Below are 26,424 nucleotides of genomic sequence, written 5' to 3' on the forward strand. Positions count from 1 at the left end.
TATGACAAGCAGTCCAGAAAAAGCAATATAATTATTACAATAAATTTAAAAAGCAAAAAGTAAATAGCAATGGAGTGAAAATAAAATAAAGTTGACCTAAAGAACAATAGCTACAAATTGAATATATTTCCAACAAGCTACAACTTAATGGAAAAAAACAAAATCGACTCTTCACATTGCTTCGGAGCACAAGCCATTTTTGACACGAGGGCACATCATTGCGCCAAGCAGACATTCTGGTTCCCAGTAAACGTTTGTCCTGCTTCCTTTGTGTCCCTGTCCCCACCCTCGGGCAGGGCTTGAGAGCTTGGCTCACACGTGCCTGCCCACTGCATGACTGGCATGGGCCCCGCGTGTCTCTCCCGGGTCGTGTCATCCGCTGAGCGGCCTTGGGGACACTGGCGGATCTGCTGCGGTGCCATGCTCGGACGATGCATGGGGTGACCTGAGTCATCCTGGCTGAAAGCCCTGCCACGGACATGGGAGGAGACTGATACCAGCCCCGGCGGCTCCTACTCGGAGGGTGGGTGGAGAAGCCACTGAGTAACACTTCATTAAGCTGAGTGCTCCCAAAATGAAGAATCGTCATTAACTTTTTGCAACTTCCCAGTCCCTCCCACTGGCTCACCCCGACTGGGGCTGAGCCCCGTCGCAGGGCATGGCTTGACTCAGCAGTGGCATCACCCAAACCCTAGTTCAGGTCTGCTGAGCCACCGGAGGAAAGGAAACGTTTCTCAATTTGCCCGGACTTGAACAGCATATTTAATGGGGATACACCATGCAGGCACAGCCTGGTCCCTGCCCTTCCTTGAGTCATTCAGGTAGATCATCAGCAATGTCCCAGAGCAGCGGGGTCTGATGGCCATGGGAGGTAGTGGCATACCCAAAAATGTCTCCATCACTATACGTGAGCACCTAAGCGCAGGGAACAAGTGCCACCGCAGCAAAGCAGGCAGGACCTGGAGACAGGCAAAATGGAGGCCACCAGGGCTGTCCTCAGAGTGAGCAGGCCAGGGGGATGGTCCTTGTGCCAAGGATTCAGCACAGGCTTCCCCATCACTCGGACTGGGGCAATATAAGCATGAGGTAAAACACCACTGCTGAACCAACTGTCTCAGTGCTAGGATTTTTTCCAAGGGCAAGCATCAGCCCAAGTCACCCGTTTTCCCTTCGTGGCTGAGCAGCCATCCTTGGGTTATACAGACTGCAGCCTCCCCACTGGTTATCTGGGCTGCCGGACTCCCTCCCCTAGCACAGTCGTTGCCAATCCAGCCATGAGCCCCAGGCAGGCAAGGTCCATCATCTTAACTCTGGACACTATCAAACACCAGTGCCTTCATTTAGGTGCTGGATAATGTTTCCAGTCACCAGGAGCTCTGGCCTCACTTCCAGTCTGAATCGAGACCTGAAAACCCATTACTTCCAGCCTGCAATTTTCCCTGGGCACGCTGTCCCCTGGTCTGCATGAGCGGCAGCTGCCTGCACAGGCACGTTTGGGAAGGAGGAAGCAAAAGGTGGTTCACGTGCACTCTCCCATGTAAGGTTTTGGACATGTGCTGCCATCGCCAGGGAGGTAGCGGGGACATCCTCGATGATTTGGCCATCATCGCTCCCATGGATAAGCCCTGGTGGCACCGAAGAGTCAGCGACGGGATTTATCCTTTTTTTTTATTCCTGCTGGCGCGTTCTGGGTTTTTCCCTTGCACGCAACCTCCCATTGAGATCGACTGCGATGGGCCTTCCCTTCCTGCATTTCATTTTGCCTGGATGGTACTTGCCTTTGTAACCCGACCTCCTTTGAAGTCGGGGAAGAGCCAGTGTACCTGGCTGGAATGCCTTCTGTCATCAATAAACAAAAGAGAGAGGAAATTGTTTGCAAGTGAAATAACAGGCACCGCCTGTGGCAGTGTACACATGTCACAGGATAAACCAACTCATCTTTTTTTTTTCTTCCTCCCTCCTTCTTTAAAGGCAAATAAGTCTCCCAATAAATGCATAAGAACAGCCAAATCTCTCCTTGTCGTTATGCTGGATTCGCCAAATTGGGGATTCGTTACGCTAGTTCAGCTGATCACGTAGAAAAATACTCTTTACTTCTATCACTGTATTTGATTTCTGGGAAGACAGCAGCTCGCATTTGCTCAGAAGAGCCAATTGCCCGTTTTACTGTTAACCTCATTAACAAATTTCAGAAATCCCTTGCAGGATGGAAAAGATTGTCGCTGTTTGAAGGTTTAAGGTGCTAGTTTTTGGAAGACTTTTGAACGGTGAAGCACTACCCTTGCTGCGTGCAGCTGCTGCTGAGCAGGGCTGGCACCCGCAAGTAGCTAACCTCAGCGGTGGAGGCTAGAGGCCTTACACAGATGCTCGGCTGGTCCTCCATGCTCAGCGGACACAGGACTCTTTCCACAGATTCTTCCATCACCACCGATCGAAAGCGTGACAGAGCCCAGCAACAAAATAAATTCCCCTTCACCCAACAGCCTGGAAATGAAAAGATGCGAGAAGGTCGGAGGGGTAGGCGCAGCAGGCCACATAAGCTGGTACGGCCTAGCAGAGAAGATGCAGGGCCCCATCCCTAGCGCAGATAGCATGATTCACATCAGAGGCAGCCTCCCACGCGCTGGACCCGTATCTCTCGCCTTTGATATTGTGCCCTGCTGGCAGTTCCCAGGGCGCGCGCAGTGCCGGCTGGGGTGGGACGCGCGGGTGGGCACCGGCTGGGGCAGACCGCACGGGGCAACAAAAATCACGAGGCTTTTCTGCACAGGATGAAGGTGGTGTAAAACCTTGGGTGGGGGAAGAGGGAGTTGTTTTACTGACATGGCGATGCCAGAAAGAGCTTGAGAAGTAGTTCAGGTCTTGCAGAAGAGCAGAAGGGCAGTGGGACTGGGAGGAGAGCTGACGGTGAGGACCAAACTGCTGAAGGCAGCACTTTGCCAAACAGGGGGAAGAGGACTGTGTGTTTTGCAAACTCCAGCCTAATCGCTTTCTTTCCCCCTCCAACCTGCCCCCCTCCACAGATTTAAATCCTTCAAAGCCAGGAAACTGAAGAACTTTCTGTTTGTTGTTGCAAGGTCCTTTCACCAAGTGGGTTTTCCCCCTAGGCATACCTGGCTGTAATTAAATCGCTTGCTCTTTAATCATCTCTTTTGCTGTGCAGGGGGAAAAAAAAAAAAGCAAGAGGGACAGACTGGTGATAAGATGATCCGCAATGTAAATCTCTCCTCCAGGAACCTCTCTCATCTTTTCAGGATCACTCCGTACCAACTTGTCCCTCCAGAAGCTGCACAGCTAGAGGTGGAGTTTGTATAACAATACGAATTTAAACACAGTAAATAGAACGCATGTCTTATGATTTCTTGATCCTCAGGGTAATAAATATCTACCCCTTTGTCCCACCCAGAGTTTTTGTTTGGTGCGTTTTGCTTTGGTTTTTTGGAGAAAAAGTTCTTAAAGGAAAGCTTCCCCCACCCCCTCCCGCGGTTTGAAGTCTAAGCATCAGATGTGACTTCAGATACCAACCAGGGACTCCACTTGCCTAATCCTCCGGCGGCATTTTCCAAGCCAGATACTATGCCTGGAAGTTCTCCATGCTATTGTGCTCGCAACTCCAAAAAAAGCCGGAGACTAGGCCCGCTTCTGCCCATTATGCAAAGTTAAATTATTTTAAATTATTATAAAATTAATTATTCTCTGGAGGGAGATTCAATGGCATCTCACGCTCCCAGGCATTCACTCTGAGGGAAATTTCATTCGCATGGCTTCTGAGATGAGAGGACTCTGGAAGCCCACCCCGGAGGACAGAGGGATTGCGTCCCTGACAGGCTCTCACATCTCTTGCCTGGAGACCCACCAGCAATCAGATAAAGATGCTTCAAACATATCATGAGCAAGGGAATCTCTGCAATGCAATACGCCCGATGCAGAGGTACCCCTCCCGCTGTCTGCCTTCCCCTCCTCATTTCGTTATCTCCCACCCGACTCCTCCTCCTCGGCTTATGCTGGCACAGTCCCAGCTCATCAGACAGCCCCATGCTATCAGGGTGCTTCAAGTATCACTGCAGAGCCCTGGATTGCTTAAATTACCCCCCACTTGCTATTTTCACTTCCCCATCAGCCCGCTCCAGCCTCCGTCATATTTAATTTTCTAAGCAACGACTTTGTTTCCTCATCAGGCAGCTCTTCATCCCAATGCTCTGACACCACCTTCCTGCACACCCTTCTCTGACCTTGTTTGGCTCTGTCCCAACCCAGAAGTGAGCCCCCTCCCCACCCTCACTGCGCTTAAGCCTGCCCCACACTTTCCAACCTCTGCTATTAGATGATGCTCTTTGCCTAATCACAAACAGTAAATTGGTGCCAGCTCCTGGGCCAATGCTTCATCCAGAGAGCCGGGAAGCCTCCATTCCCCATGGACAGGTACTCCCACGGGAACTTTTACAACGATACATCGGCAGACATATTGCTTTGGGCCACTCACGTCTCCATGAGACAGGCTGGGAGCAGCAGCAAGGCAACCTACGTCCCTCCACGCAGGGGTAAAAGTGGCAGCAAGGAGATGTACCACCAGCGCTGGGGTGAAGGGTGACCATGCTGTGGGCAGTCAACTCGGTGAAGGGAAGAGGGTCCCGAGGATGCCCCATGCCATGAGTGGTGGTCATTGGTGCTACGTGCATGGCATTGCAAGGACAAAACCCACCACCAGCACCAGCTAAGCCACTTCGCTACTGGCAAGTGCCATGAACCGCTCCCGTGTGGACAGAGTTGATGCTCAGCAAGGGAGCAACCAAGAGAGGTGCTCTGGGGAGTGGTCAGCCAAAGCCCATGAGGCTTCCGAGCTCCAAAAACCGGCCCCGAATCTGCCTTCCAAACCTGCAGGGATCCTCCTAGGCTGGGCACAGGGCAACCCCCCATATGTTGGGGTCCTGCAGGGTCATAAAGTGACAAGACAGGACCAAGCACAATGAGTTGAGACTGAGGAGCTCCAGAAGGGATCCCTCAGGAGAGCTGCCTGAATTAGCTGGGCTGCTCACTAACATCCTCCATCTGCAAAGGTGGCAAACGCCTCGCCTCGCCTCCCATGGGGTCAGTGTTTCTGTGCTGATCTTCCCATGCAAAGAGGTGTTTGAGATACCGATGACAAAGTACTTGAGTTGCCTACTGAAAATCAGGTGGACTGACCCAAAGCCATTCAAAATCTCTCTAGGTGCTCTGCAGCTGGCTTGAATGGGAGGAACAGTGAGAAACGGAGATGTTTACAGTGCATTGGCCGCTTCTCACCACAGTAGGTTAAATGAGGCTGAGAAGCTGAAAAATTAGGTTAAGCAATTGGAGCATAATATCCTTGGGGCGGGAGAGGAAAGCAGGAAGAGATCGTCGCTATTCAAGTCATCCTGGGATTACTGATTGGGCTGGGAAAGGAGGCTGCAACATCACCTTCTGTGCTAGAGGAAGATGTTAGTTTTTAGAAGATCTCATTAAAAAAAATAGGAACTACAGTAACACAAAGAAATAATACTACTAAAAGTTGGCAGGAATTGGCAGACCAGGCAATGCTTTTCTTGGCACATGACTTTTGGGAAAGAGCTGAGTAAAGGGCTCAGCTAAGGCTTGCTCACCATGCTGTTCCCAGTGCGCCTCTGAAGTCTCTTAGTGCACGCAACGTGTGCTGGGAGCAGATGAGACCCTGGGACACGGCGCTGGGCGTATCAGCCGGCTGTGCTGTGCAACCACCCAGGCACCGTGTTCAATGTCTACAGGGAGGTTTAAAGTAAACAGGACATGGCTCAATTTTTATTTTCCCCTTCATTTCTGTGACGTCTGATCCCATCTATAAAAGTCCTTAAACATGAGCCATTTTCAGGTCCAGGGAGGGATGCAAACAGGAAGGGGACATTTCCTCTAACAGGAGGGCTCAGAGCAAGCCCAGGAGAATAGGAAAATCCCCACAATATTTTATGGAAAGAGAAACTAAGGAATGAGAAATCAAAGCTGAGGATCTGGTTGATGAAATTTATTGAAAAGGACATTATATTCCTTATGAATAAAGCTATAATTTACTCAGTGAAGTGGGGAAGCCAGTCAGCAGATATTAATCACCGTTCACCCATCCAGACTGGCAGAATTTGCTTGCACCTTAATCTGCATTTATATCTCCAGCAGTATCAGTTCAGTGTACAACAGAAACAAATGCATCTGAAATGCCAGCTGAGGCAAGATGAAGGCACACAGGCAGCTCTGGGGCTCGGCAGGACAGAGCTGGCACACATTGCGTTCCCTGCATGCATCTTCCACTGGAGGAACCCCAGTAGCAAGCAGCCGAAAAACATTAATCCGGTCACCATCTGCAAGAGACACCTTTAGGCGGTTCCAGCCAGAGACTTGATTTGAAAGTAAACACACAAATTCTAATGTTTTACAATAATTTAAAAGCCAGATAGCGAGAGCATCGTTTGGACCAGTTGATGATCTGGTCCTGCATAAACCAGACCAGAGCTTGGAACTGCCAGGGTTATAGTGGAAAGAACAAGCAACAAAACAGAAAGCAGTGCTTTGCAAGCTCTCAGGTAGGATGGCTTTGCTGCCACCAGGAATCAGGTGTCCTGAGCATTTAAAAAAAATAAAGCATTTGTTTCCCCTTTCCTTTTTGGTGTTCTGACAGCAAACCCCAATGTGGCATCATGAAGAAGAGAAGTTTGTACCCTATGACTGCTTCAATCCTCCTGTATTTCTGATGTCTAGAGTCATGTGCTGTAGAATATGCATAGCAACAGGGACAGAAACTGCACGGATAGATGAAAGAAAACTGCCTGCCTGACAAAAGCTAGTTTCTGTGCCAAATGTCCCGAGGCAAAGACTCCCCAGCAAAGCAGATGCTGCACCTGAGCCTGTAGGCCACTGCTGGATTAGAGCGTGGTAATAGGTATGATTGGCCTCTGTGGGATGAAACCCTGTGACTATGGGAAGGGGCAGGTCCCTGGTTAGCACTGACATCTGATTATTTGTTAGGAAGCAGAGTGAACACTATAATTCCCATATCTTCCAGGGCTGTATCTATACATAGGGTGCACTGGCAGAGCAGCACAGGTAACATTATCTACAGTAGTTTCAACCAAACTAACCTGGGAAACAATAGCAGTGAAGACAGACAGATATCCCAGACTTAACAGCAGTGTCCTGAAGACAGATATCCTGGACCTAACAACAGCAGCATCCAAGCTCCGTCTAGCAACATGAAGCCACTCCTGCCCTGGCCATATAAGTGCTGTTTTTACCTTCTGTGCGATTGCTGCCCATGTTAGCTGGCTCAAAACAAGCACACCATATCCATGCTGCAACCCCAATTTTGATTTCAGTGTGGACATATACAACAGGGATTTAACTGGTAGGTCTAAGATAAGAGCATAGCTGTTGGGAGGTCCCTCTACATTCAAAGGGGGAAGAAGATAGCAGAGGGCTACTCGGCCCCTCTAAAACCTAAGTGATTCCTGCAGACCCTCGGCTAGGAGGGGGCATACAAAGACGAACGTAAGGAAAGCCTCTGTTAGCAGTGGAGTTTGTATCAGAAGCAGGCTTTGGAAAGCAGCTGCTGATCACCCCACTTGTCACGCTGCTTCCATGCTGTAGAGCAGCAAACTGGTTTTCTTTCCGACAAGACTGGATGGGAGAGTGCATCCAGCTGGTAGCTGATGTTGAGCTCACAGGACTGAGTGACTGAGCTAGTCCAAAGCCGCCTTCCCAGAACAGACATGGCAAAGGCACCAGCTCCTCAGCTCCAGCCAGTCTCCTGCAGACTCCACTTGCTGATGTAGGGTGATGCTCATCAGCTGGTGTCCAAGGTGCCCAGATTTGGTGAGACCAGGGCAGAGCCCAGGTGACTGGTAACGCTATGCCAAATCCAAATCACAAGGGAAGGAACTAAAGCTGCCACTTCCCAGATGAGAAGCTCCTCCAGATCCCACAGGAACTCTGCAGCAATGCCCAGGAAACGAAGGCGGATTTAATAACAAGACCACCCTCCTTCAGGATATTGCTTAACTTGCATTCCTACCTTGAGGCTTGCTTATAACCATCTGTTGCTCTTTCTGCAAAATTATTAGCCTCTTCCTCCAAAAGGAAAATTCTGCTATAATACAGCATCTTATTTTTTTGGCCCTGCTACTGCCTAATTCAGCTCACTTTTCCTTTTTACCCATTTTGCAAGTCTCCTAATCATGTATCATTGCCCATCTTTAATTTTTTATTTTTTTTTTTAATTATAAGCTTGCTGTGCTTGTTTCCACGCAGAAGAAACGAGTCCTTCCTCGACACTGAAGGCATCTGTGAAAACGCCAGTAAGACTGTCTACTTATATAAGTTTACAGGGTGCCACTAAGTAAATGTAATTCAGCTAACCTGCACCAGTGAAAACCTTAGTCAAGGCACTTTAGCTTCAATGTACATTTTGTTACAAAAACCAGGATAACATGTCAGTCCAAGGAAATTTTAGCTCCACAGCTTAAAGATCTGGAAAGAGGGACAAGGGGAAGACAGCTTTCAGGATACTCCTTTCTCTGATTTCTTCCCATTCCAAGGAGCAGAATAAATTTGGAGTCACTTCCATTTTTTGAAGCCAAGTGCCACATGACAGAGGTAGGATTTGCCCGTCAATATTATGTCTGGATTTGGGAGAGCATGTGTCAAAAAGGTAGCAAATTAGATAGCAGTATGGCAAGAAGGGGACTTCCACTTCACTTACCATTTGAAGGACACCAAAATAAGACATCAGGTATCCAGACTCCACTGCTTCCAAGCCAAAGAAATCCATAGAGATGATGGAAAACATAATCAGGAATAAACCTAGAGGGAGGGTTAATGAAAAGCATACATCAATATACTTGCACTGCATATAGTGGCCAAGACTCTGCTCCCAGTCACCTCCAGTATAAGTCAGTAGCTCTCCCTGGGGTTACCGGGACTGGATATAAACACGAGCAGAATCCTATTCAAAGTCAGTGTAGCAATTTAATCTTTAAATGTTAACTTTTTTATCCCCCTTACTTTCATCTTTAAAATAATGTGACTATGTAGGCTGTAGATTCAGCTGTTTATTATAAACTGGTAAATATTTTTATCACCAAAGCCAAACTAACCATTAAGGCAGCGAGAAAACATTTGTTCAGACAAGACTGTAACCATAAAAATAATCTGATTGGATTCCTCGCCTCTTTTGCCTAACTGCAGATTTTCACCATGAAGAACACTGCCTGGGAAACAACCCGGTGACAACAGCCTAAATACAGCGTTTCTCTGCACACGTTGGCCGTGACATCAGTCGCACGTGAAATCTCTCACTCTCCTGGACCGATAGCGGTGTCAACACAAGCAGTTGGGAAAGTACGGACAGAAACAGTACAGGCTGGGTCTGCTTTTCAGTTAAGGCAATTTCTGGAAAGCATAACGGAAAATGCCCACTCACTTAATCTCACATGAAAATACAACAGTGTGTGTTTCCCCTAATGCCAAACATACACAAATACAGGCACATGCTCCCATCGTACACAAAGAGCCATCAAATTAAAAATATTATGACAAAACATTGCTCTCAAAGAGCTGGTATAGGGTAGGAGGCTGCTGCCTCCTCTAATGTCCTGTGCACCTCAGATGGACCAAGCCTGTAGGAAACTGGGGCTCTCTGCGTGTGAACATCCCCACAGCGTGCCCGTCGGAGAGTACTGATCCTGCTGGGGAGAGGAGAAGAGAGCAGACGACCTTTAGGGGTCCTGCCCTTCCTCGTAGGATCCTCCGAGGTACAAAGACTGGGTAAATAGGGAGCCGCGGTCCTCTCTTTCCCAAAGAAAACAGAGCCCAGGAGGCAACGTGTGAGGACTGAGAAGACAGCTTGTGGCCTGGCAAAGCGAGTCACTACCCCCGCGGCATGGGAAGGATTTGCTGGCATTTCCCGGAAGCATGAGGAGAGTGATCCCAAATCGCTGACTAAAACGCCGTGGAGGACTCGCACCCTAACAAACCAGCGCAACTCCACCGCATCCAGCAGCCCGACGGTGCTGCTACCAGTGGAGCACCTGCAGCAACAAGGACCTCCCTCCAAGCACCGCAAGCCTTTGCCTGGAGGGACCACCACCCTCCCACCCCAGGACCTGCCACAAAGCCTTCCTGAACCCCACCAGAGACACGTCTTCCCACCCTTAATGGGGATAGCTGCACCCCAGCTGGCCCCATGGCATTGGGGGAGAGGGGTGGGGGGCAGGAAGGGTCCCCTGCTTTGCTACTCTCTGGATATTTGGAGAAGGTGCTGGAGAGCTGGCGCTTGTGAAGATTTATGGCTTCACCACACCCCTCTGCGGAGAGCACCCCATCGTTATCCAGTTACTTTGAAATCGCTCTTAGCTCAAGCCAGCTTAAGGTAACATGCAAATAACAGTATTTACTCACAACATCCAAACCAGGCAACAGAGTCGCACATGTTTATAAAAGGCACACGTGAAGAAATGAAAGAAAACCCACACTTCGTTTCACTTGCAGGAAGATTAGATCGAAGTGGGTGCTTGCCCTTCATCCTGCTACCCCGCTGCAGGTACCGCCTAGGAGGGGTTCGACCTTCCTACATGCCTGATGCTTCTTCCTGGTACCATGTGCCAGCTTCTACAGCTCCTCTCCCCTTTGAAGTCCTTCACCAAGTTAAGGCAGATTTGGATCTTTCTCCTCCAAAGGAACTGATTTCTTTCAGAGCAGGGGGATAGGTTGTGCTCTTTAATCAGCGTTACACGTTGCATGGCTCCCCTGGAGATGCAAAGGTCTCTTCTTTAGATGGCTGTCATCTCCCCCTGCCTGCATGGTCACATAAAGCTACCTGGACAAGGGAGACCCCCCTGCTCCCTCTGCTTTCAGCAGCTAAGGGGGTCTCTCCCACTGGCAACACATTTTTTGCTGAAACCCACAGGGTGAGCCCTAGATTGAAATCAAAAGATTTTCTGCTCATCTGAACACGCATAAGCATTTCTTACAAAGTCCTCGGCAGGTCCCATCTAGGTAGGCTGCAGGTCAGCTGAGCGCAGCCATGTGAGTAATGTACCCCTGGGGAGGGCTCTTCTGGGGACACCAAAACCCCCCAGAGAAGCTGCTGGAATAAGCTGCAATCCCCACTGCGAGGCTCAGGTTTTCAACAGGAAAAAAGTGGAAAATAGCAAAAAATATCCTCAAAAACCTCACCTTTTTTGGGGGGGGGAGTCTAAATAAGGGGTGAACTCCTTAGAAAACCTGGCCCCAGAGGGATGAGTAACTAGGGTTATGCAGCAGAAGACAGGTAAATGTTTTGCGACCTACGATAAAGATGAGAAAAAGCACCAAGGAGACACAGGAGTGAAAACCGTATTTTTGAAAAAAAGACATGACATTTCTAAAAGCAGCCCGTGGCTTTGGGAGGGCCAGCTTAGCAACCCTTACGGAGAGGCGGTGTGAAAAGGTGAGCATGGCTTCTGGGAGCCCGTCTCAGCCCTCCTATGTTGGATTGCAAATGCAATGGGATGAAGAGCCCTGGGGCCCACTGCAAAATCCTGCTCTGCGTGTGAAAGACAGTCCTTTTAAAAAGGGGATGCCGGTGCTAAAGCGATCATGTTAAAACCAGGTTTTTCAAAGGGATTAGGCAGCCAAAGATTCATACAAGCACCTATTTATCAGTATTTTCAAGGCCCTGGTGATTTCTGGTCAGTAAGAGTATGTTTGGCATTTTTATCCTTGTGTTTTCTTTTCTGTCTCTTATCTACCGCAATGCAATGAGACCTGCTTTTCCCAGGTCAGCTGAGGATGTAATTTGGCTGTGCTGGAGGGTCTGCTGCCCGTCCATCCCTTGGCAGCTACCCTCCTGCAAGAGGCACAGAGCCTGTGTCTCTGCTTTTATGCAACACAGGGAGGAGGTTCCCGGCCCTGCAGCCCTCCGGGGGAGGCTCTTTCGGTCTCAAACAAGCTAATTTTAGACAACAATGAGATCCATAAGGAACAGAAGATTTTCTTCTGTGTATATCACAAACTTGTTTACAAAGTAAATAGAGAATGGTCTGTAATTTGGGCTATCTAATTAATTATACAGTTGCAGCCGGGAGATGAAAGGTAAATGAGCTCATGAAGAGCTCAGCCTGCAGCTGTGAGCTGCAGAGAAGTAGGTGATGGCCAAATCCCCTTTCAGCTGCCATCGTACGGTCAGTAACCTGAAGAGAGACCTGCAAAGAGAAGTCACCAGGATTTTGATCACGCCTCACTGTAGTGCAAGCACTGTACTTGTAGCAGGAGTGCCTCAGATGAACCCATTCCTACTCTCACTGAAATACTCCCAGCCATTTCAGTGACAGGCTGTCAGCCCATGTCCTGCCTTAACTCTCAGCTTCGCTGTCCCCATCCTCTTTGCCTAGAAGGTCCCTTGCAGTTTTGGGCAGGAGATGTTTATTTTGGTTGGGTGCGCGTTTTTGCTGTGTGACGGTAAAAGAAGAACCTCTTCTGCAACAGGGAGGAATTTGCATTTCAGCAGGGGTGACTAAAACAAAGTGCATCTCACCGGGTCTTCGGAAAAAGGAGAGCACACAGGAAATTACTGTGCAGACTGCATATGGATGTGGTTTCGGGATGGCATTTTTAAACAGAGAAATGTATGCTACTATAAGCTGAGAAATGAGCCAGAATCAGCAAAGAAAACCCTCTTAAAACATCACTTGACTATCTGATTCTGTGGAACGCTGTCATTTTATAAACACTTTTAAAAATACAATTTTAAAAGTTTAGTTTCAGAAGAACCTAAAAAGTGCATTATTAGGGCAATCCACCAGTCCATCGAGACTGTATCCTGTCCTCAGTGGTGGTGGTAGGACCAGCTGGCATTGCTGATCTCAGCCAATGCCAACTACACACAAAAAGAAAAAAAGAAAAAAAATTCAGAAGTCCTTTACTTCCCTGCATGCTATTCTACAGCTCCAGTCGGACTTGTTCCCCCAGAGTCTTAGCAAGGAATAATAGATGAACCTGGCCAAGCCCAGAAATGCCATGCCCTTCCGATTCAGCCACTCTCCACAGCCAAATCTACTTTCATTTGTAAACGGAATTTACCGTTTATAAATTAGAATTTAATTTGTAAATTATGTTTCATGTTATTTAAATTTCAAGGGCTTCTCCAGACACAGATGAAGATGCAACGTATCAAAGCTAAGGTACCTCAAATCCTCTCTTAGGATCCTTGTTTGGAAGGGAATTGCCTTAGTTTGTTCAGATGCACAATGTGCACATGTTTTGATGTGTAGAAATTCAATCCTTGAAACCGTAGTCAAGAGAAACTGCACTTTTAGGTTTGACTGGGAAAAGTTGTGAAGGCTCTCTGTGTGGGAAGGCAGAGAACATCACCCTTTCCTTACACCACCACTAACAAGGCTGACATGCTGGCTTATCTCTAGACAAACTGGGGGGAAAGAAGCTAGAGGGTAGGCAAAATTAAAGACTATTAAATCGTGACCAAGGATATGTATAACCAAGCAAATCGGGAGACATAGACTATGCCAGGACAGCAACTGACTCAAAGGGAGCAGGGAAACAGGCAGGTTCGGGACGGGTTTGAGGTAGCAGCAGGTTGCTACCATGACACAAAAAGACCGAGCAGAATATATAAAGAGAAGAACAAGCACCACCATCAGTGTGTGATAGAAGAAACATGCTGTGGTGCCCCTGCATGCAGCCGACAGTTAGAGCGGCCACAGTCTCTTGTCCAGAAATAGTTTTTAGTTGTTGGGAAAAAGGTACACATACCCCTTAAAATCATTAAGTAAAATTAGGAAGGACCTCAGTGTTTCTGGCAGAGTACAAATTATTTCCTTCTGCTCTGAAGAGGTTACAGCCTAAATAGAAATGACAGACAAGAGGAAAGAAACATTTACATCCAGGGGGATGGAGTAGAGAGATTAAGTGAATTGCCAAAAGTTGCAGAAGCAGCCTGTGGCAAGTAGTCTGTTTTACATTAAGTCCCAGGTTTTTGACCCTACGTAGCTGAGAGCATTTGAAAGCATCCAGCATCGAGTTAGGAGCTGAATCCTCACTGCTCCGTGATCAAATGCAACGTACTTTCAGTAACTTGAGACAAGCCTCCTCTACAGTGTATGTCATCTTATTTTAAATACATCAGCAATCACGGGTAATGGGTGAGATTTACCTATGGGAAGTCCAGCAAAGACCTTGACTATGAAAACTTCCATTACTCCTGGAAACTTCATCAGGCGTAGGATTTCTCTGATGCTGAACACACTGCCAGACTGTGATGTGCCTACAGAAGATGACATATTGATTAATACTCTATTTATACAGGTTAGAGGCAGGAAGCAAGAGACTCTAAGACTGTCTGCTCAGGTTCACCACCGCCTTTCTGAAAAGGTGAGTCTCTGCAACACCAGCTTTCTGCCAACAGCAGGAGGGTGGGAGCTGGTGCTGGGTCTGCATGCAGAGGACCCCTGTGAGACAGCAGGACTGCCTCCCATGCTGGGCCAAACTAACCGCCAGCGAAGGGTCCATGTTCACCTTTTCTGGGATGTGCAGCAAGCACCGGGCTGGAAGCCTGCAATTCTGCACGGCAGGTAGGGAATAACATTATTCCACAAGCACAGCTTAGGCATTAAAGTGTCAGCATTTCAAGGTTGGCACCTTTTTGCCCTTAAATACAACCCCAAGTCCTTTAGCAGAGTCATGTCAGTCCCCTGTCCCTATTCATGTGCTATTTATCAGAAACACTGAATACTTACTGTGCTCCGTCATGTGATGATCTGACTTTGGTTTAGCCTGCAAAGGAATCCAAACCATTGCTATCATGGTATTTATGAGATTTCCCACCAGCCCGACATACGTAGGAACAAAAATGCTGCAAACAGAAAAAATACAGGTAAGTGGATAAATAGCATAAACAAGACATTTATACCTCTGTCTTGCAATGGCTTGGGCACTTGGACAAGGAACGATCCCCTTGAAGTCGCAGTACATAGAAGAGGTCTATAGAGGTCCTCTATAAAAGAGGTCACATCCTTTCATGGGGGCTTTGGATATGACCACGGTTTGAAACTTCACCAAAAGATGGCTATTGCCATCAAGATAGTTTATCATTTGTGTTAATAATAGGGTATAATACAATGCTTTTAAATCTGTAAGTGTCAGGGGAAAAAAGCCCCTCTTGGTGTAATGAAGCTTGGAACTCTTCCCACAGAAAGCACAGCAACTGCTTGTTAGGATCCATCTAATCCCCCATTTAATCCCCAGTTTCATTCATCTAAGTATCATCTCACTCCTTGAAATTTCTCAGCAAAATCAAATGAAGTTAAGGAAAGTGAAGAAAGTACTCAAGATGGTTAGGGACGGTAGAATACAGCCCAGCCTACAACCAGAACTGAAACCACCGGAGACACAATGCCACTTGAAAAGGAGCTGCTAAAAATAACAAACACTATTTACAAAGCCTTTTGAGGAGGTGGGTAAACAGCACTTTGATTGATGCACCTACTTGTCTCCAAAGGTGCCCAAAACCAAATCAGCACCCCTTCAACTGCCCATCGGAGCCCCAAACATTGGATCTTCAACAGAAGTGGGGCCACATCCTTAGATGTAGACCCAGTGAACAGCAATTATTAACAGTAGTTTTACAGTGATAAAAAGGAACAATTACAACCTGTCTAAAAAACCCAAACACAAACCATGTAGAAGTCAATAGAGTCAATAATAAGTCCTCAATTATCACTGTCTTCTTAAAAGAGAAGATTAGGAAATGACTCCTCCTAGCCTTTAAGGGCATGTGGGAAGATTTCAGACTCTGCCAAACACAGATGGAGCAAAATCCAGGGCTGGAAGACTGAAAGTCAGGAGAGTTGAGCTGAAAACAAAGGGAGAAGCATATTTTGTCTTTAACAGTGAGAGCAATTATCCACTAAACCAGCTCATTAAAAGTCTTCCCCAGCATGGGAACCCTGTTAGTCAAAGAGTTTCATAAAACATACGCTTAAAACCTACCGCAGGATGCAGGTTTGGGGTGGGAAAGCCCAGCAGAAACACCGAAGACTGGTGTCACAGAGGGGACAAGACTAAGTGGCCATCATGGTCTCTTTGGGGCACTGAAATTAAAGCACCTTGGACTTCAGCAAAACAATGCCTGGATTTCACCGGAGAAGGCTTCGGAGCCACGCGAGTCCATGCAGACTCGGAGGCGGCCGCGCCATCCCTGCATCCCCAGCAACCTGTGCTGCAAAAACAGGATGCAAAAGCGAGCTGTGAGCCGCCAACCGGTGCTCCCTGTGAGCCTGCTGATAAAGGACTGCTTATTGCCTGACTTTTTACTGCTGCTTTCCCTGTCAGACCGTGGCGTATGTTTTTTGTGGAATAACCAGCAGCACTAATTGTAAAAGCCTCAAGTTTCCTCTGTGCTAGACAAAGGTGTGGTCTGAATAATTTCTAGAGTATTATTAAAGTCCCAGAGCAAGACATCCAAGGATTGAGATGCAAACAACCGAGAAAAGCATCAAAGAGCAAATACAGATATATATACACATATTCCCACTAATAGCAACAGCAAAAATCCCAGCTGAATATTTTAATTCTCATTAATTATTATTAATAACAACAAAGTCAGATAATATCTTCCTGCAAATGGACTTAGTGCAGTAATTTAGACCTGCTGCCTTCCATCCACCAAGCTGTTCCGCTAATTCCCCTGGACCACAAAATTAGTCATCTACTGGATCATTATTTTTTATTTTTAGTGCAGCAGATTGCCACTTTCTGATTTAAAATTATCTGCCAAACAGTTCCCGATCTATTGAAATCAACTTTGTGGACCCCTGTTTTTATCCAAGAAATCTGGAATTTCTACTTTGCATTGCAACATAAAGTACATTTACTAACAAAATAGAAACGATAAAATAACCAAAATAAGGAGCTGCAGCTGGCTTAAAGTTTTTTGGGATTTCTGTATATCAAGCTTTCATTTTGATATGGAAAAAACGCATCACAAAAATTTTCATCGGACAGAAAAACTTCCTTTCCAGTCCTTCCTTTTCCTGAGGTTTTCCAGACTCCCACATGCCAAAGTAAATATGTTTTACTCTTCAGATCCAAGAATTACAGCAAGCAATGAGGGAAGGATCCTCCTATAAAACTAGTAAGCAAACGATGCATTACTTCACTGCAAGCATACAACTGATAATTCATTGCTGTGAAAAGGAGAGGAGAACCTTGGCATTTTACATATTTGGGAAAACCTGGGCTCGCTATAATGGATTTGTGGCATTTTGTATGGCTGGACTCTGAAGTCAGAGAAATCCAGTAAAATATAAAGCTCAAAATCATGTTTCCCAGACAAGCCGAAGCATTCAAAATCATCTGAAAATCCCTTTTCTTAGCCACAGCTTTCTGTAAGTGCTTAATCTTTTCCCACATATTAAGCATTATCATTTGTTGATGGAGAGGTGATGAAGGCACACCCCTGGGTTAGCTGCTCCGCTACCTTGTCCTGCGTGGCAGGGACGAACTCTGGCATTGGAGATAATGCATCCCTGTCCAGGAAACCACCTCTCGCATTTGTTTGTTTGCTTGTTTAAGAAAGATGAAGTAAAACCAAGGGTCATAAAAAATGCCATATCAACACAGCAGATCATTCTTTTTTTTTTCTGATGTATCTTCATTTCTTTTTTTCTGATGTTTCCGTTACAACCCATGAATTACGCATGACGACACGTCCTGTGCCACCCCTCCGGTACGGCATCAGTGGCACACGACCTCCCACTCCTGCAGCGAAAGGCAACTGTTTTACAAAGCAGCGGCGCAGGGTGGCTTTCCTGAGGCCCTGACACGTTATCGCCTCTGAACTCCCCATGACGGTTGCTTTGGGGCTTGGGTAGGTGAGGGACCGTAGGCTGTCTTTTCCTCTTATGTGACAACACAGACACATTTATACCGTCACGTAAGGGGGCACGAGTGCTAAAACCAGCGTGCGTGTGCTGAATCGTTATTTCTGGCAGCAGGGAAGACAAACGCCACCAGGTTGAGCTGACAGTATTCTTGCAATGCTGCTGAACAGGAGACTGGAGGCCAATGCGTTTGCTGGGGAAACTGATGAAGTTGCAATGATGCTGCTGCTGCCTCCTCAGCTAGAGCTGCTCCGTGTCACTGGCACCAGGGAAAACTCTACCTGCACCCTTGGATGCTGCTGGGAGGGGAGCTGCAGCCCTGTGGAGGGGGGTGGGAAGGAGGCAGTGGCGGTTTGGAAGAGTCCAGCAAGCAGCAGGATGGCATGGGAGGGTTTGAACCCCATGACAGCCCTGAGGAACAGCGCTTTGGCAAGGGGTATGGTGATGCTATTGCTACCAGCAGAGAAAACAGCCGGGGGTTAGCACTGATAATCCCTCTGCTGTGCTCGCTGGACCCTTTTCTGCACACTAAGCAAGTGGAGGACCCAGGGCTAAGCTGTTGCTCTTATTTCTTACCAGTCTGATGAGGAAAAAGTGATACAATCCAGAACAGCTAAGCTAAAGGCGAGATACCCTGAGCCCTCAGCATAGCCAAAGGCTAGGGGTAGGAAAAATCGCTGGGTTGGCAGCTCTTGCTGCTCAAGACTTGGCTGGCAGGCACTCATTTTTGGTTTTTTTTTTAAGATTTAAGCATGAAATTTTATCTCTGCTGAAATGAGTGGGAGTCCTTCTGCATTCAGTTTTGCCTGTTTGGCTTATCAGGAGAAAGTTTCACCAGGAAGGGATGCGGTGGCACTACTAAGACAAATGAGGCACATTAAGCAGGTTAATCCTGCGGGACCTTTCCCCATCCTCTTCCCCTTCCTGCCCTCCCTCTTGTCCCTCCTGGCTGTCCGCAAACCAGGCACGTGGAGCCAGAGCAAGCCCTGCCAAAACCAGCAGCAGATTTCCTGAGCAGGGCGGAAGAACAAAGGACACGGGCAGGACTAATACAATTAAATTAAAGGGAGCAAAAGGGTGTAGCAGCTTCAGCAGCTGAGATCATTGTGCGGCCTCTTCCAGCTTCTCGCTGATTAACAGAGGTTAAGAGCCTTTACCGTCCTGGGCTTTATGGTCAAAATAACTCGGGTGACTTTATCTGCGTATTTCAGCATGTTACTTATAATTCCTTTGCTTCTCTTGCATCTAGAGAGAGAGGCCCTTGCCGACTTTTGCCAGCAGCCTTCCTGCAGGAACAGCACTTCCCTGGGCTTTTCCACTAGCAAAGCTCCTCTCAGGCTGTCAGCTAAGACCACAGCTGCCCACTCTTTTTCATGTGTTTTCAGCCTTGCTGTGAAAGGGAGGAACAAAATGCATTGCCCTGTCCTGCACAGGACTGACGTGCCCCAAGGTCTGCAGAGAGCAAACAGCCGAACTCAGAGAAGGACTAGTTTTTGCTAGTTTTTGCCAACAGGAGCAGCCTCAGCTTGCCCTGACTTAAAGCTTCCAGAGAAATAAGAAGAAAAGATGAGCAGAGGGACCTGGAGGCCAGGAGTCCATAACATCAGCCAAACGCTGCTTAACAACATAACAAAACCCTCTTCTTTTCATTTTCCTGAGGCCATTAGGCAAGTGTGGTGGATGCATTAAAAGCATCCATTAAAAGAGTTTTAAAGGGTTTCAAAAAGCGGGGTGGTGAGCCCAGGGCACACTTGCAAAGACTGAAGGTGTGGCCAGGTACAAGGCTCACTTGGTAGCCCTGTGGCCATGGATAAGGGACAAGTGGCTGATGGCTAGGATTACCCATCTAGAAATTCCATCCTTAATACTGGTGGGAATGCAGAATTGATAATGAAACTGTTAATAGTAATTGTCATGGTAAGCAGATTAAACCCAAAGAAAATGTTAGCATTCAAAGCCAGCTAGAGGAGGGTTGCATTTCTTCCCATCTAACACTTAACCAGCCTCTGTATTTACTTGCAGGTAACCGTAAATCCCAATGTGCACCATGCTTCCCAAGTGAGGCAAAGCAAGGACATGCTCGCTCTACGTTACTTCAGGGTCAGTTAGTATAAGGCAAAAAGCGCAATCAGGGTTCAGTTTCTGAATCAAGGTGTGAGGCAGTAACACAGGTGACAGCAAGGGCTCCCAGAGGCTCCCCAGCTCCTGGAAGTGACGTTTTGCAGCTCTGCCCCAAGTGTCTCACACCCCTGAAGTCAGAAGTGGCACACGTGAAGCATCAGAATAATCTGGAGGAGTTTACAGCAAATGTAGATCTTGGAAAGCAGGGTCTGGCCACTCATGTGTGGGTGTATATACATACATATATATGTACAAACACATATGCAGATCATTTCCCAGTAGCTCTGAAGCAAAACTTCCATGAAAAATTCAATCCCACAAAGGCATGTGCACCATGGGGAGATCAGGCAGTGGTGCAGGAGCAGGAGAGAGGCCACTGACCAGGCATTTGCAGGCAGGTAATATTTTCAGCTTCCAGATGAGAGCATTTGAACAGAGTCCCCGCTGGTACCTGCCAGCTGCAGCCCCCAGGCAGTACCAAGGAGGGATGGGCACTGGAGCCTCCTGCTTCCACCACCAATACAGGACACAGTTTTGGGCTCCAGCCCAAATTCCAGTCCTTGCTCTGACTTTGCTGGGCTGCGACTCCCATCTTTGGTTCCCTGCCTGAAAAGGCTGGGACAGACCCATGAAGGTACCTAAGGGTTGCTGCCAGCCAGGAGGCTGCATTCAGGCTGTGTGTGCCACGAGATGGTATCAATCGCTTTCCGATTAGCATTCCAGCCACAGAGCCCTGCTCTGCAAAGCCCAGGAGAAAAACGCGCGTGTGTAATTGCACAATTAAATGTTGCGTCAATACAGCGATTCTTTTGAGGAGGAAGCAGTTCCCAATGATTCCCTGAGGATTAAAGGATCAATGCGTATTTCAGCAGTGAATGGGATTGTGTTTGTTTTCTTTCTCTTTTTCTTAATAAAGTCAAAGTTGAACATGGAGAGAGCACAAATTGGTTTTTAGTGACTCACTCCTACTTCAAAACAGCACTGCATAAAGCCGGCATTCATAGCCAGCCCAGATTCCTTAAAGAGCTCTGAAAGGACTCTCAAAATATTTCTTTGATTGCAGTCCGGCCACACTATCCACTCATCCACTCACACTCTTCGAGGGGCAGCTATGGGTGAAAAACAGCTGGTGAGTTGAAAAGAAAAGAAAAGCAAAGCAAAAAACTGAGGTGAAAAACAGAAGTTCATGTGAAACCATGACACCAAACCATGCTCTCCAGTAAACAGCTTTGGGTCCGTAAGAAGGTGAGCAGTGGCCACTGTGGTCCTAATAACTTAGTGATACATAAACTTCGTGCATAACTTATTGTAAATTGGTGATGGTTGTGTTCAAGGAACTTTGTTTTACTGCCTTGACAATGCTTGCTGAATGTATTTCACCTTTGACCCATCGTGGTCTGGTCTATGTTATTGAGATTCCTCCTAAAGACAAAAAAAGCAAGCACAAAAGTTCATCAAACCTTCTTAAAGAAACAAAACCACAAAAGCCTCAATCAAAAATAGATTTATTGAGCCTCAAAAAATTTCACACTTTTCCTAGGACGTTCATGCAAATGTACAGAGATAGTCCGGCTTCCACAGCCCAAGGCAAGAAACGGCACAATAATGCAAATAATCCCAGGCAGCCCAGTGCTCAGCAGGCTTCAAGGCAGCCCTGCTGGTGAAGGGCAGCCAGTACCACCCATCACATTATCCGTGCCTTTGAGAGGAAAACCAAAAAAAACCCCCAAACCTTGCTTTCTGCAGTTCTTACTCCCTTGTCCTCATGGAAAAAACATCACACAAAGGCATGAATAAGTGCGGCATGAGTCTTTCCCCCAGCTCTCCTGTCCAAGCAAATGCCCATGTGAAAACAGTATGTGAAGTGAGGAGCACAGGTTAATGCCAGCTGAAGGAGTGTTAAGTCCCAAGTGGGAACAAATGCAGCCTCCAAGGGACATGTGCCAGAGGAAGATGCCCTTTCTCGCTTGCTTCCTCATGGTCAGGTAGAAGGTACTTCACAAGAGGTAGGACAAATCACCTAGGATAAATAATCTGTATTTCACTGTAGCCCCTCAGTGGAGCTCTTTTGGTTGCAATTTTCCCATTATTTCACTGGGAGCCTGGGATTTGTCTAGAGACAGAACATAAAACCTAAGTGGATACCCACCCCCAAACCATGCATGAGCAGGAAAAGGAGGGAGTTCACTGCCCTGATGCAACTGGAAACCACGACCAGGGTGTCCTTTTTGCCACACATGTTTTAGATGAGGAGCAGCAGAAGTTGGCTGCTGCTGCTTTGGGGAGAGCAGGAGGCTCTTTTTCACGCCAGTGAACTTGACATCATTGCAGGCTGTCCAAGGAGATGGTGAGACTTTGCATCTGCACCCTCCGCAGAGCCCCTTCACAGGGTGAGAATGAGTCACCCACAGAAAAGCGCTCATTCAACTGCTTATTTCTAGTGGCAGCCACATCTGGAAAATTCAGGTGGTGGGAAAGGAAAAGAAGATGAAGGGGGTATGGGCATCCTGCATCACCCATTTCCGTCAGAACTGGGTGAAGGAGGGATGCTAAAGATCGGCACTGGTGCATTAGCAGGGCAAAGAGCCAGGAGTGCAACAGGAGCAGCACGGCAGAGCTGCTGCGTGCTAGGGACACCAGGTGTGGGAAGGGGCCAGGAGTTCACAGCCATCCCCAAAGTCATCGGAGCTACCCGTGGCTTAATTTCCCTTAAGGGACATTTGCTCCTGTGTGCGTCACTGACCCAGCACAAGGAGGGTTGCTGGTGGGACTTGACACTCAACCTTCCAGAAAAAACACTTGGGCTTCTTCCACAGGGAAAATCCTCCTTTGGCAGAGCTCCCTATGTAAGCGGTGCTGTGTGTGAACAGATAAGGCTGGCTGTCAATCACAGGCTCTGCAGCAACAAGGCTATCTGTCCCCCCGCGAGCGCCTGCTGCAGAGAAAATCCCAGCAATGCAAAGCAGCTCGAACTAACTGGCCCCTGCCACAGCCCCAGCTCAGGCACGACAGATCCCGCCGCTGGGGCGTGAAGGGGACAGTCGTGGCAGGATGCTAATTCCCAGGCAGCTAAAGCAGCCTGCCTGCGCCAGCCTGTCCTGCTGCCTCATCCAAAGCAGCGCTCTTCCGAGGAACTCGGCTAATTGCCGGAAGAGGCATATCAGTTACACTTCAACAATACATGGGCAGATTTATATGCTTTGCCCATAATCCGCCACTAATTTAGAGCATCATTTATTCTCATGTGCTCTTTTCTGGTAAAACACCCTACTTAAAAATACTGCACTTTGCTAATTCAAAGCTTGCACTTACACGCATGATTATTGCTTTTCCCTGTTGCATGACATAAACAGTACCACTGGCATCTCGGTGCACTGAGCACTTGCACATTTACATGCATTTATAACAAATGGGGGAATAAGATGCACTCCCCAAAACATTTTAGCCAGCTGGCGTTGCTTGCCTCACGCTGTGCAGTATCACCCTGTATGTCTAGAAACGGAGGAATCTAGAGAAGGACAAGGTATGAGCTGCACTCCCTGAACAGGGGCTTGCAACATCTGGCTTTGATCCCAGCGGTGCTAATACTGGATGAGCTGGGGCAGGTCAAGATAGGCATCAGAAAGTAGGTGTAAGCGGTCAGTTCTCACAACAGAGGCATCCCACTGGTGAGGCTGGGACATATGCCATGCAATCTGTGGACGATCTGGAGCAGCAGTCAGGTAAGAAAGTTTGCTGAGGATACTCAACTAAAAGAGTACTGGGGAAAAGAGCTGTCAGTGGGGAATTGCATATGGCCCTTACAGGGCTGAGGGACTGGGCAATAACATGGCAGCTGAAAGTCAGTGCAGATTAAATTTGAAGTGATGCATGCAGGGAAAACAAGTCTTAAATTCACATATGAAATGATGGTTTCTGAACTGCTTATTATTACTTAGGAGTGAGACCTTTGGACTATCATAGACTATTCCACCAAACCATCAGCTCAGTGCTCAGCTAATCAAACATTAGGGATTACCATGAAAGAAACAGCAAATGAACAGAGCAGAGAACCTCATTAGACCACTGTATAAACTCCTGGTTCACCAGTACTTTGAATAATGCATGAAATTCTGGTTCCCTCCTCCCAAAAAGGTATTTAAGAAGTGGGAGAGGTTCAGAGGACAGCAACAAGGGCAATTCATGGTGACTGGTTTTATGCCTGAGGAGGCTGAGAGCCTTCACCCCAGGAAGATGTCCAAGGGACATCTAATAAAGGTCCACAAGTTCGTGAGGGACTTGGAGCAGGGGGTTAGGAAGTGACCGACATGATAATTTCCACCACAAGAACTGGGAAGCACCAAACAAAGCTGTCGGAGATTGGTTCAAAACAAAGAGAAAGGCCTAATTCTTCCCACAATATGTAGAAGGTCAGTAGAGTTTGTTGCTACTGGTGTTGTGGAAGCAAAAGGTTTAGACAGGCACAAGGAGAGACTGGACAAGCACTTGGAAGAATGATCCATTGAAGGCTACTAAAGAGTCACAAACCACATTCATTCATGTCAGGAAATCCCCCGAGCTGAAAATAGTTGGAGGCTGGAAAAAGTAATTGGTGAGGTATTATACAAGTTTGTCCCACTCTTTCTCTTCCCTAGGCTTCTTACTATGATTTTTATCGGAGAAAGGATACCAGTTCATGCTGAGATGCAAGTGCAATTTCCTCCTCTGCAGCAGGAATCAAAACCATGTCTCCCACCACCATCTCACAAACCAGACAGGCTCATTTTTCCTCATTTCCTGGAAAATGCTGCTTTTTTCCTACAATCCTTAAACACTCCAGATAATAAATAAGAATAAACACAACAACTCTCACTTTGCACTTGGGACACTCAGTTGGGAAAGGGTACTGCTACAGCTCAGTCCAAGAAACGTTCATGTATCTTATCAAGTGGCTGTTTAATATAACACAAAGATGCAATCACCCATCTCTTAAACATGGATTTTTCCCAGTCTTTTTCTTGGATACTCCAACCATACAAAGTAATAATACTTTTTTGGGGTTCCCCCAACCTTCTTCTTCATGGTGGAGGTTTGTTCCCTAACAGGTGGCAAAACCTTTAAGTAATCCTTTTTTTTTTTTTTTTTTTTTTAAGCAGCAAAAAGTGCTCTTCCAAGCTCAGAATGTGGTAAATTATTAAAATGCTCAGTTTGGGTGTGTCGCTGGGTAAGGACTCCCACGCACAGACTGGTTAGAAGGCAAGTAGTGCTTGCTAGACTACCTGGTGACTCACCACTGAACGCATCATTAATCATATGTTACAGCATGTCTGACTTCATAGAGTACTGTAGGTGGTGTGAAATAATCTTTGAATGAGTTCAAGCTTTTTCTAGCTTTTATGAGGTTACAACGCTTCGGACTCCAAAAGACTCAACTAGGCAGGAAACTGTTGAGAATTTGCTATAGTAACCTGGGCTGCACTCCTGGCACGTCAGGTCTTGGCTCATAGTGGTGGCTTTGGAGGATCCGCAAGTTTGGCATCAGCTGGAGTTACCTCTCACTGATTGCGATGCACTCGCTTACTCAGAGCTGGCTCAAAGCAACACGTGGGCAGAGCTGAATTTTGCTGCCCGAGGACGAGGGGTGGGGTTCAGGTAGTTCCTGCAAGGGGAAGGGGTAGGATTTGGCTGGGAAAGAAAGCACAAAGAGAGCTCTGGAGAGTCAGGACCACTGCCTTTGCTGGCACTACGGACACAGGCGGTGGCTGCTGTTTCCAAAGTACCTCTCCCACATTCCAAAACCAGACACAGATGCCAGATGCTCTGGCTTTCCTCAATGAGCATGCCTTCTCACCACTCTGGCACAGGCAAGCAGACAACAGAACTGTGGGCAGACAGTCCGATGCTGCAGGCAACTACCTATTTTGCCAATGCTTGGAGGTGTCCCAGCACTGGCCCACCAAAGGACTCGAGCTTCTTCCTCTGCCAGTCCCTTTTGCAAGTAGGGCACTGGCGAGGCTACTGCAACGATCCAAGAGAGCGATCCTTGTATCACGCAAACGGAAGGGCTCCCTCCACACCCCACACCCAAAGGCTAGTGAGGTAAACAGCGAAGTCATTGACTAGCCAAGTCTGACACTTAAATTTCATCTCTTACCAGGACTGTGTTCACGTGAATGATATTTTTAAGCTACGTAATCCCTGGCAAAACAAGTTACTTCTTTACCTTGAGGTAAGTAACTGTAAATGCAGCATCCTACCAGAGGTATGGCACAGACTGATCTTGCCTTAGAACAAGTAGTAGCAGCCAACACCTCCTACCTCGAGGTGTGAAAAATCTTGCCATGCTGCATCAAGGGCTCCAGCACCTTTCGTCTAATAAGACCTTTTAATGAAATAGGACACATTAGGG

General features: G+C 47.3%; 1 protein-coding gene across 2 annotated transcripts in view; it reads right to left on the reverse strand.

Annotated features, from left to right (window-relative positions):
• The window catches only part of SLC67A1 (solute carrier family 67 member 1), a 63,056-nt gene that overhangs the window by 10,425 nt on the left and 26,207 nt on the right, over window positions 1-26,424 (reverse strand). For both annotated transcript variants that reach the window (XM_075501453.1, XM_075501454.1), the window contains exons 5-7: window positions 14,772-14,887; window positions 14,189-14,299; window positions 8,741-8,841 (exon numbers count right to left, since the gene is read on the reverse strand). In XM_075501453.1, coding sequence (XP_075357568.1) covers window positions 8,741-8,841; window positions 14,189-14,299; window positions 14,772-14,887 — 328 coding nt within the window. The remainder of the gene's footprint in view (window positions 1-8,740; window positions 8,842-14,188; window positions 14,300-14,771; window positions 14,888-26,424) is intronic.

This window comes from Mycteria americana, chromosome 5, assembly GCF_035582795.1.
Source record: "Mycteria americana isolate JAX WOST 10 ecotype Jacksonville Zoo and Gardens chromosome 5, USCA_MyAme_1.0, whole genome shotgun sequence".
Lineage (NCBI taxonomy): Eukaryota > Metazoa > Chordata > Aves > Ciconiiformes > Ciconiidae > Mycteria > Mycteria americana.